The 12,329-nt window shown below is 35.2% G+C and overlaps 1 protein-coding gene across 1 annotated transcript; it reads left to right on the forward strand.

Annotated features, from left to right (window-relative positions):
* Window positions 1-6,166: 6,166 nt before the first annotated feature.
* On the forward strand, window positions 6,167-9,927 carry LOC149174889 (uncharacterized). The gene is made up of 2 exons (XM_089422708.1): window positions 6,167-9,029; window positions 9,134-9,927. Exons 1-2 carry the CDS (start codon window positions 6,332-6,334, stop codon window positions 9,526-9,528), a joined length of 3,093 nt encoding a protein of 1,030 aa, XP_089278834.1. The 5' UTR covers window positions 6,167-6,331; the 3' UTR covers window positions 9,529-9,927.
* Window positions 9,928-12,329: the final 2,402 nt, after the last annotated feature.

Genomic DNA, 12,329 nt, shown 5'->3' on the forward strand with positions numbered 1-12,329 from the left:
ATAAAAGTTGTCATTTTATCCCTCTGATTCATTATTTCTTTGAGTACAAGAGGCTAGCATGTTTGGTGGCAACAAATTTTTTCCAAGGAGTGACAAGGAGAAGGGAAAATTCATCTCTTTCTTCTATGATCTTTTCATTTTGTCTTTCATTTCCTTCATTCATTTATTCTTATACAAGGTATGGTATTTAATATCAATGCTAATTGCTAATTTTTTTACAAAGAGATTTGTTGATTTAATCATATCATAATGGTCCCAAAATGATTTTTAATGTTTTCTTCTTATGTTTTTGTCACATGAGTGTCTTTGTGCAAGTTGTTTATGTCATAGACACTTGTAAATTAAGTTCTGGTCAATATTCCTTGTAGGGACTAGCTGGACAACGACTTGTACTCTCTTTTATCAATAAAAATCATTCATTTTACATCCATTTTACAATGCATGCCTTTCTAAAAAATTTAATCACATTGATGAGCAGTTTATACTAAAAATTAATCATTATAGTGAGCTTAATTCCATAGTTTATGCATATCTGCATAGCCTTGTGGATGACAGGGTATTACTCTAAGTTTTTTCATGAAATATTTATGACTTCAGTCTATACTACTGTTCATTTTCTCATGTTACAGATGTTACATATTGTTAATTTCATATCTCTTTTACACTTTTTTTCGAAGTTGTTCATAATTTCGTTTCTTTGATATAAATAACTTTATAGATAATGAAATCCTAGCACTGAGGGAATTAAACTTTGTTCCTAGTCTCATTATCTCAGATGGCAGGTGAGATTCAAGGGTTTGTTGGTGAAGCACAATCTCATATTGGGTCTATTCGCACTAACAATGGAAAAGAATACACATCAAATGAATTTGAAAACTATCTTCGCCAACATGGGATCAAACATCAAACGACTATACCTTATAATCCCCAATAGAATGGTGTAGTTGAAAGAATGAATAGGACAATCTTAAATATGGTACACTCCATGCTCTTCTTCAAAAATGTAAAAATAATGTTTTGGGCTGATGTTGTTCTATGTGTTGCATATATAAATAATAGATGTCCGTCGAATGCTATCAGAAACAAGACTCCCTATGAAATGTGATATGGGCACATTTCTTCAGTAAAGCATCTCAGGGTCTTTGGTTCCACCTGTTATGCCTTGATACCAAAGGTACATAGAAATAAACGTGGTGCAAGAAGTCGTAAGTGTATCCTCTTGGGGTATTCAAACACCTCCAAAGCATACCATCTCTATGATGAAGTCAATAAAAAGTTTGTTGTATCTAGAGATGTAATTTTTCTTGAATCATCCAAAACTGACAATGTTGTTGAGCAGCAACTTGATCGCTTGGATAGATTCTCACATGCAAAATCATTTCAAGAATTTGATAATCAGATTCCACATCTTGAAGGGGGGCTTCCTATACTAGATCAACATGTGGAATCTTCTTCTGAAGAACTCTCTCCCCCGCATGAGACTCCAACAACGGATGATGCTTTAAGTGATGTGATTGATAGAATTGGGAGACTCAATCTTGATTTAGTCCCAACTCAATCAACGGAGCAACCTAGACCATCTAAGAAAGGTCCCCCAAAGTGACTGACAAAGACACTTGAAAGTGTTCATCCTAATGAGGTTGGAAAGACAGGAACTAGAAATTCAAACCGGCAAAATGGAGGTGATGTAGATGACTCTAATTCACCTGTTGATATGATTGTTTCTTATGATTGTGAATTGAACTTGTCTATAGATTTTGAACCAACTTCCTTCAAGGAAGTTGCTTCTCATGATGAATGGAAAGAAGCGATGCAAAAGGAGTATGATGCTCTCATAAAGAATGGCACTTGGAAGCTGGTTGATCCTCCATTAGGAACCAAACCAATTGGCTGCAATTCGGTCTACAAGAAAAAGTATAAAGTTGTGGCTCACTTGACAAGCACAAAGCCATGCTTGTGGCAAAAGGTTTTGCACAGAAGAAAGGGGTCAATTATGAGGAGACTTTTGCCCCCACAGCAAAATGGGCTACCATCCAGACACTCTTTGCCTTAGCAGCTCAGAACGGTTGGAAAGTCCATCAAATGGATGTAAAGACTGCTTTCTTGAATGGAGATATAAAAGAGAATGGTTTTATGTCCCAGCCTGAAGGATTTGCTGTGAAAGGACATGAACATAAAGTATGCAAACTTGTGAAATCCTTGTATGGCCTCAAAGAAGCACTGCAAGCCTGGTATGAAAAACTAACTGAGCATCTTCTGAAACTCAATTTCAAACATTATGATCTTGACAATGCAACTTTATTTGTTAAGAAAGTTGGCAAAAAAGTGGTATATCTTGTGGTATATGTAGATGATCTTTTGATGACAGGGAACAATGAAAGCTACATTGCATCCATAAAGAAGGAATTGGGGAAAAGTTTTGAAATGACTGATTTGGGCTATGTTCATTACTATCTTGGTATTGAAGTAACTCAACATCTGAAGTCCATATTTCTTTCTCAAAAGAAATACATTGGAAATCTGTTGAATAGGTTTGGCATGACAGAATGCAATCCTCTTACTATTCCAATGGAACAAAACTTAACACTCACATCTATTGAAGAAAAAGAATTTGAGGATGCAACAAAGTATAGACAACTTGTAGGAAGTCTCAACTACCTAACTACTACTAGACCAGACATTTCGTTCGCTGTTAGAATCCTCTCCAAGTTTATGCAAAAGCCTTGTGAAGGACATTGGTCTACTGCAAAAAGAGTTCTAAGGTACTTGAAGGGAACTCAAGACTTTGGAATCAAGTATACATAGGTGGACGACTTCAGTTTGATTGGATACTCTGATTCAGACTTCGATGGAGACAAAGAAACTGGGGTATCTACTTCAGGATATGCTATGAGTCTTGGATCAGGAGCTATCTCATGGAGATCACGCAAACAATCAGTTCCAGCAGATTCCACAACAGAAGCAGAATATGTGGCAGCAACTGAGGCAACAAAAGAAATTGTGTGGCTCAGAAAAATTCTTGAAGATTTGCAGGAAAACAAGTACAATCAACTCCACTTATGATTGACAATACCTCTGCAATAAAGTTGGCCAAGAACCCAAAGTTCCATGATCGAACAAAGCACATCAATACTAAATATCATCTGATTCAACATCATGTTGAGGCCAAGACAATCCATCTCCATCATTGTTCCACTGATGAGCAAATTACAGACATCTTCACCAAAGCGCTTGGAAGAGAAAAACTTGAATGGTTCAGAATGATGCTTGGATTCACCAACATCCCTTCAGATTAAGGGGGGGAATGTTGACATCTAATCATCAAGATTGGGTGAATAAATGCAATTGATGTAAATAAATAATAAGAAATATGAACAGTCATCAGGAGATGAAGTGAACAGTCTCCCTCATGTATATAATAAAGACCAACCTGAAGGAATAATATGAATTGAATTCGTGGAGTTACTACCTGGCTTGACAGTTTTCCCATAGAAATGGATGCAAGGGAAATGGATGTATTTTCACACTAGGAAAAGGATAGGTAAAGTCATATGGTCCATTTTTCTAGGGGCATGTTAGGTACTGCTTCTTTAATTATAACAATGATAACATCACATGCACACCATGACCCCTAAGAATGCATCATTGACATGTTTCACAATGGACTAATACTAGAACGGAGTTACTTCACCTAGACTACACCTTAGAATACACTACTTGTTGAAGCTATTATAACTTTATGTGACTTAGCATAATATCATAACATCATCATAAAACGAAGTTATTGTATTGTCACAATCAACGATTTCATGAATTTATTAAAATTCAATATTACCAATAATCTACATTCATCAAATAAACACAATTCCAAATAGTGAAAATCACCAAATGTCAGGCTGTCTCGGCCCTTTAGCACAAATCCCTTTTGTTACACTATAGAAGCACCAAAATTCGACCCACTTTCACCAAATTTTGCGCAGCTCAGCCCATCAGCACAATGTCCATGCATATGCTTCACAACATAATAGAGTTCAGGTAGCCTAACCCTCTAGCACGACCCCTACAACTTCAATATACAAAAAAGAGCTAATGGCTCCATATTCGATGGTTCAACTTGTAATAGTTTGCTTGTCCCAATGGAAGCTCAAGCGAATCAATCCTCCAACCTCCTTAGTTGGAGAACGATTGCATCCAAAAACCAAGTCCTACTTCTTTGGCACATCATTGTTGTGGTTCCTTCACTGCATGAGTCCTCTCTAACTTCAATTATGTTTCTTGTTCAGTACTCCTTGCCTCCATTCCTTCATTCGTTCCTCCCTCACATATGCATGTTCCTAGCCCGAAAAACACACATGCATTTTTGGCACTAGGAATGTGCACATTCGTAGGTTTTTTTTTTAATTTAAAATTTTCTTGGTAGGAATCCTACGTGCATAGTGACTTGGTTGCTTCGAATATAGGTTTGGGATCATAAACCTAGATGTTTGGGCTACAAGTACATGAAAACATCAGTTTTTTAGAAACACACACACACATTTGACTTTATTTTTCTATAATCTAGACAAATCTATTGTCGATGAAACTACATACCCATATAGAGTCGATTGTATATATTTTAGATTTTAGATTTTTTTTTTTTTTTTTCAATACCTTTTTCATTTTTCTCTTAACATATATCAAAACCTTAAAATACATCACTTATTTATTTCCACTATAAATTTTGGGGGCCTTAACCATTTGGATATATATATATATATATATATATATATATATATATATATATATATATATATATATATATATATATGGTGTACCAAAGGACATTAAGACCTACAATCTAAAAAACTGGAATGTTTAATAATGGTAAGGCCCTTTTAGGTTGCACTAACATAAGGCCGTCTAATTTCAAGGTTATAAATACTTTTATAATTTAATATGTATGTATGTATAAAATTAAGATTATAAATTTTGGGAAAATAGTTGTGTACAAGAACAATCTATTCTATACAACTCCATAAGTTTTTATAGCAAGATTCCATCATTTAGATATTCAAAAGTTCGCTCATAGACACGTTTGCTATATATTTTGCATGAAAACTAACTTACTAATTTTAGGAAAATACAAAATTCACATAGTTAAACACAATTTCTATAAATAAAATTATATATTTGGAAAGTTAGCTCCTTTAATTCAACATTTCATCTTTTTACATCATTCTCAAATTCATTATGTACCTCTAATTATCCCACCAAATTAACATATGCATCATGAGAGACCATCATTAACTTGCACCCGACCTCAACCTTTTTTAATTTTCTCAATATAGAATAATATTTTTATTAAAAATTATAATTATTTTTTAAAATATAAACCTAGAAAGTCCATTGGGTCTTAGATAGACAGTGTTTGAGTGCTATGTTAAAAAAACTCCTTGATGTTAAGTCACATGTTCTATTCATATATTGGACATGATGAAGATGTAGTCTTGCCAAACTTACAGAAAAAATAAATAAATAAAAATAAAAATAAAAAATATAACCCTACAAATGAATTAAATCATCTATTTCTTAAATTAACCTATAAATAATTAAACAAAATCAAAATTTTATAAAAAAATCAGCAACTTGGTTAAATCATATTTAACAAATCAACATTTTATAAAAAAATCAACAACTTGGTTGAATCATATTAACAAATCAACATTTTATAAAAATATTCAACACTTTGGTGGAATCATATTAGTTAATTCAAACTGTATAGACTATTTAAATCAACATTTTATAAAAAATTCAACAATTTGGTTAATCATACTAGTTAATTCAAACTTTATACTTTATAGACTATTTAAATATTTATATATAGACTAATCAAATCTTTAAATAACTCTATTCACAAAAACTCTAATTGGATGGTGAATAATATTCACAACTTACCCTTTAATGGGACTGGATGGTGAATAATATTTGGCCAAAATCCGTGCGCTAGTTGAGATATCTCAATCAACACTGGAAAATGACGCCATTGCTTTTAATTGTGTGGTCGCACATCACTGTTAATCATTACAACCACATAAAATAAATGACTTGTTGATGGTCTCATTATTTTTCCACGTTGACCTAAAGTATATGGACCTTGTTATAATTTTTTACATCGGACAGCCCTGATAAATATTGTTGTTGCATGCAGTACAGTCTTTTCGCCCCTGCTCTTCGAGCACGCCTTCCTTTACGTTGCCATACACTTTCATGGCTCTGAAACACATGACACCCACATCCCAACCCTTTGCTCACGTCCATCCTCTCAATCCTGCCCAAGATTCTATCTTCTGAAATGCCCCTCATGAAATCCAGGACACCCATTTCAAGGGCAGAATTTGTCATTAGCAAAATGTATATACAAATGATACAACTTATACTCCTGCAGATCTTATTCTCATTTTCAGTCACCGATTCCTTGACCAGCAATGCTACCGATCAACATGCGCTGCTTTCTTTCAAGCAAGCATTCATATATGATCCCTACAACAAATTACAGAGTTGGAATAACGGTATCAGCTTATGTAAGTGGACAGGAGTTGAGTGTAGTTCATGGAACCAGAGAGTGATTGGTGTCAATATTTCAGGTATGAATATACAGGCCCCGTTCTCACCTTTCCTTGCCAATATTTCTTTCCTTGAGGTACTTGATATTTCAAACAATCATTTTTATGGTCATATTCCCAGAGAGTTGGGAGGCCTTGTTGGCCTCAGGGAGCTCTGGCTTGATAGAAATGAATTGCAAGGTCCTATTCCAGATACTATAGGTGGGTGTTCCAATCTAACAGTCCTGTCTTTGTCTCAGAACCACTTGGGTGGAAGCATTCCTAGAGAGTTGGGTTTGCTCACAAAATTGAAAAAGCTTGACCTAGGGTTAAACAATCTCACAGGTACTGTACCCTTAATTTTAGGACAACTCCCTGGTTTAGTTGATATTGTTTTAGGTGAGAACAATCTGTATGGCCCCATTCCTTCTTCACTCTCTAACTGCACTTTACTTAAACGGATTGTCTTGCACGAGAACAAACTAAGTGGAGCAATTCCATCAGAGTTCGGTGCCAAACTTGCCCATCTGCAAGAGCTACATCTATGGGGCAATAACCTAACAGGCAACATACCAGTTTCTCTTACCAACTGTTCCCAACTCAGGCTACTCTTTCTCAATGAAAATTGGTTCACCGGAATAGTGCCGGAAGAGTTTGGTAAATTGGCCCTTCTTGAAAGCCTTTATTTACATGGAAATCAACTTGTTAGCACTCCCACTTTGCCTTTTCTGACTGCATTAACCAATTGCTCACACCTACAGAAAATTGATGTGTCCAACAATCCTCTGGGTGGGGTTCTGCCTGTTTCCATAGGCCTCTTCTCTGACAAACTCATTTTACTAGATATATCAAACAACAGTATACATGGAAGCATACCACGGGAAATTGGCAACCTGACAAGTTTGACATATCTTGCACTGGCTGACAATCTCCTAAGTGGCAGTATTCCATCAGAATTGAGCATGCTCATTAGGCTGGAAAGATTGCGCCTGCGGAACAATAAGCTGGGAGGAAGCATTCCAACTGAGATTTCTCAACTAAGAAATATAGGAAGCATATCAATTCGCCAAAATATGCTCTCTGGACCAATATCTCATTCTCTTGGTGACCTTAAACAACTAAGGAGGTTGCTGCTTTCGGAAAACCAGTTATCAGGAACAATACCTGCTACTTTGGGTAAATGTTGGCGTCTGGAACTTCTTGATCTTTCTTGGAACAGACTTACTGGAAGCATACCACGAGAAGTGGCCAGTCTTTCCAATCTCCAGTTTTATTTCAACATCTCTCATAACTTTCTTGAAGGTTCTCTGCCCCCCGAGATTAGTAAAATGACTATGGCTCAAACTATTGATATTTCTTTCAACCAGTTAACTGGTGTCATCCCAGCTGCACTTGGAAGCTGCACAGAACTAGTTAAACTCAATCTCTCTCATAATACATTTCAAGGTCCAATTCCAGATACATTGGGTGGATTAAAAAATTTGGAGAAGTTAGATCTCTCATCAAATAACTTATCAGGTGCAATTCCAATGACCCTTGGAAAACCGAAACTGCTTCATACTTTGAATCTTTCTTTCAACAATTTGCGGGGAGAAATTCCCAATGAAGGGATTTTTGTGAATATTACTTTCAATTCATTGATGGGAAATCCTGGCCTTTGTGGGCAACAAAAATGCTTGCCTCTGTGTCCTCCTTCTGCTTCTCTGAAACAGAGAAATCAGTCAGCGCTCAAAAATGTGATTATACCAGTTGCAGGTGTTGGCACTTTTGTGATATGCTGTTTACTCATTGGATTCTTCCTCAGTCGCAGGTTGCATAACAAAACTTTGTGTTTACAAGTAGCTCTCTCATTACAGCTCGGACAAGCAGTGACTTCATTTGAAGATCTTGTAAAAGCAACCCAAGGATTCAATGAGGCAAACTTGATAGGAGTTGGTAGTTTTGGATCAGTCTATAAAGGAATTTTGCACGATGGCACAGAGGTCGCTGTCAAGGTTCTCAAGTTGCAGAATGAAGAGGCTTACAAGAGTTTCAACACGGAATGCGATGTACTTCAGAGAATTAGGCACCGGAATCTTATTAGAATTATCAGCTCTTGCTCAACCCCTCACTTCAAAGCTTTGGTCCTCCAACTAATGTCAAATGGAAGCTTGGAAAATCATTTGTATCCCTCTGGAGATGAGGGTCCTAAGGAAGATGTGCATGCATTGAACTTAAGCCACAGAGTACAGATATGCATAGACATAGCACATAGCATGGCATATCTTCATCACTACTGTTTTGTTCAAGTGGTGCATTGTGATATAAAGCCCAGCAATATCCTTTTGGATAGCAATATGACAACACATTTATCTGACTTTGGAATTGCACAATTAACATGTGCAAACTTGATGGACTCAATCACTTCCACACTTGCTCTAAAAGGATCCATTGGTTATATTGCCCCAGGTATAAAACTTCACAAAATATGGCAAAACAAGTTTTTTATTTATTTATTTATTGATTGCAAGTTGTCAGAGTCAAAATTTGATAACTAGTTGGCTTGGCTGCAGAGTATGGATTTGGCAGTACTCCTTCAACAAAGGGTGATGTTTATAGCTTTGGAATCCTGTTATTGGAGATGATGACCAGAAAGAGGCCAACAGATAGAATGTTTGTCGAGGGACTGAACCTACCGAAGTGGGTGAGGATGGCTTTTCCCGATAGAATTGGGGAAGTGATGGATACCAGCTTGTTGAGGGGTGAAAATATTGATGCACTAGAGCAACATGAGATACTCAACTGTGTGAATCAACTCGCGGCATTGGGATTGGTATGCACAAGAGAATCACCCGAAGAACGACCAACTATGACAGAGGTGGTAACTGTATTAGAAAGGATCAGAAAAACCGTTGTTGGAGACTGGCGTCACTTGGGTCTTCAAATCGCCATCAGATTTAACATCTGACCGGAGGTAATACCTTATAAGGAATGGGGTGAAATATTTTATATGCAGAGTTCTGACACATTTAACAGGGTTCTCAGCAAAATTCTTAACAGAGATTGGCTGGCAAGGCAAAGACAAAATAAATGGGAACGGCACCTCTAAAGAAATTCAGTCTTTTCTGTACTTCTTTCAAAACTTTTATGTATAATACCTTGCTGCTCGGTACAATTTTTTTTTGTGCAAAAGAATGCTTTACACTGAAATGACAATGCGTTGGCTATATGCCAATGACAGTCAATAGCCTAGAGGCATTCGGATTATTTTATCTATTTCATGGTGTGCTAAGTTTATGGCAGGGGACAACACAATATATGCAGAAGTACAATATACATTCATTCCAAAATATAAAATCATGGTAAAGGGCCGGGCAGCCATGGAGTGATATTTTGCGAATTTGGAAGTAATGGAGTAATATATTTATTTATATTATTATTATTATTATTGAGAAGTTTTAAGGAATATGTTATTATTATTATTCAGTTTTAAAGTTATTGAGGAGATTTATTTTTTTGACTGCTAAGTTTATGAAGGTATACATACTCTACTCTGGTTTTGAACTTATGACCTCTTATGAGGAAACATGTGCTCTTAACTATTAGGTCCGTGATTTGAAAATAAATTTGTACCTTCTCATGAAAAGTATATTTCTTAATTAGATTCACTCAATAATTTATTTTATTAAAAATTAATGAAAAATATATTAGAAGCTTTAAATTCAAGAATGATATTAATTTTAAATTTAAATAGTTGTTATATTAATTGATTACAAATTATGAAAGATATTAAATGTTAATATATTTTTTAAAATTATTTAAACCATAATTGATTATTTAAAAATAAATGATGTAGCTTTTAAAATTGTGTTTTGCATTTTATTTATATGTATATGTTTAATTCTTAGGAATCACAATTTGTTTAAAATATATATTGTTTTGTAATTATATAACGTAATGACTGAATTTATCTCGATTGCAAATATCGTAAGTTTGTTGACAAGGCCAAAATGACTCTTGTGTCTACATTGTTTCTCTATTTATGTAAACATAGAGACCCACTACTAAAGTGGGGAAACCAATGAGAAATCTACAATCATGACATGACCAATGTGACTCTTTTGTCTACATTGTTGCCCTATTTATGTAAACATAGAGACCCACTACTAAATTCGGGAAACCACTAAGAAATCTACAATCAACAATCCCTTGACATGTCTTTTCATTGTACTTAGCACATAGTCTGCATCCATATTCGAGAGGGGCTCAAAACTCAAAGAGTGCTATTGGCTAGGTTGTAGAGTATTTAAGACTTTGTCAACAGGATGTATATCCATTCCACCACACATGAGGCCATGCAAACATGAATTATGTCATGGATCAACTTGCTTATTGATCATCTTTTCAAGGCACAATCTTATTATCAATTTTGGTCACTGCATCCTCCATCCATACCATCCATCAATCTGACAATGATACAAATAGTGATTTGTGCTTGATGAGACATGCAATGTAGGGATTTAAAGTTTGTTCTAGAGACGCAAGGACAACATCTAATGCTACATTAACCTAACTCACTCCCTACTTGCCCCTCATTAAGATATCGTTCATCATGAATTAAAATTTGAATTACACACATACCGAGCAAAAGGAGATTTATAATGGTAGTTCTCTCCTCCATTCTAACATTTTTAAATTTGAAATTTGAAATAAGCAGGCATGCTTCATTTAAAAAAAAATCGACAATGAACAAATGGAGATTTATATTGGCAATTCTAGCTTTCACTAATCATCTTGAGGTTTACATGCTAATTTATATGAGCAATTCTAGTCTTCACTAATCATCTTGATGTTTGCAGGATAGTAGTGGTTTCAACACATTGTAAACATTCCCAATACATGCTACTCCTTTACCCCTCTCTCAAAACATTGTGTATCACAAAATGTTATTTGCATAGTGTAATTATATTTGGGTACTGAACTCGGTTTTTTTTTTTCCTCAGTATTTTAAGAACTCATTTAAAATAGAGGCCAAAGATTACATTCTAAGTTGGATCAGATTTGTTCCTTGTAATAGAGCAATCATTGTTCATGTTGCCACATTACTTGTTTTTGAAATGTTGCATATATTACTTTGTAAAATGAATAAGGACATCATAGGTAGGAAACAAACAACATGTGTGTTAGGAAAATTTCACCCTAAATAAACAAAAAGGAAAATATATACTTTTGCACGCCAAGAGAAAGTGACTCAACATCACAATGAAAAACATTATTCAGGAGCAAAGCAAACTCTTACTTAAAACTCCTCAAATCCCAACTTTGGCTTAAAACTCCTCAAATCCCATATGTTTAGAGGTGAGGGGTTCTCTCTAATGTAACTTTACATTGATGTTAATGCCAATAGCAAGCAATTGAGCTAAGTGCCACCAAGATTTTTAATTTTCCCACATCCCATGGATTTAGAGGTGATGGATCCTTTGAAAGCAAATTTATGTTGATGTTTCAAAGAAAGCCAATAGCAAGCAATCATATTGAGTGATACGAAGGTTTATAATTGTCCCCAAATCCCATATCTTCAAAGATGAAGGATCCTCTTGAAAGTAACTTGATATTTGATATTTCTAATGAAAATCATTAACAAGAAACCACATTAGGTGTCTCTGAGATTTGTAATTATTCCCATTTCATCCAAGTATCCCCTAGAAGAGCACCCTTCAACAAAAATGTTGTGGTGAATGAGAAGTGATATTCACCTTCAGATCCTAT

The sequence above is a fragment of the Pinus tabuliformis genome, chromosome 4_1, assembly GCF_031772625.1.
Source record: "Pinus tabuliformis cultivar Carrire ecotype Pingquan chromosome 4_1, CPIR1, whole genome shotgun sequence".
Classification (NCBI taxonomy): domain Eukaryota; kingdom Viridiplantae; phylum Streptophyta; class Pinopsida; order Pinales; family Pinaceae; genus Pinus; species Pinus tabuliformis.

What these genes read in the sequence shown, in the direction of transcription:
- LOC149174889 (XM_089422708.1), top strand. Translation starts at nt 6,332, where the DNA reads ATGCCCCTCATGAAATCCAGGACACCCATTTCAAGGGCAGAATTTGTC. An exon ending in CATTGGTTATATTGCCCCAG is followed by an intron (nt 9,030 to 9,133) that starts GTATAAAACTTC and finishes GCTTGGCTGCAG; the next exon opens with AGTATGGATTTGGCAGTACT.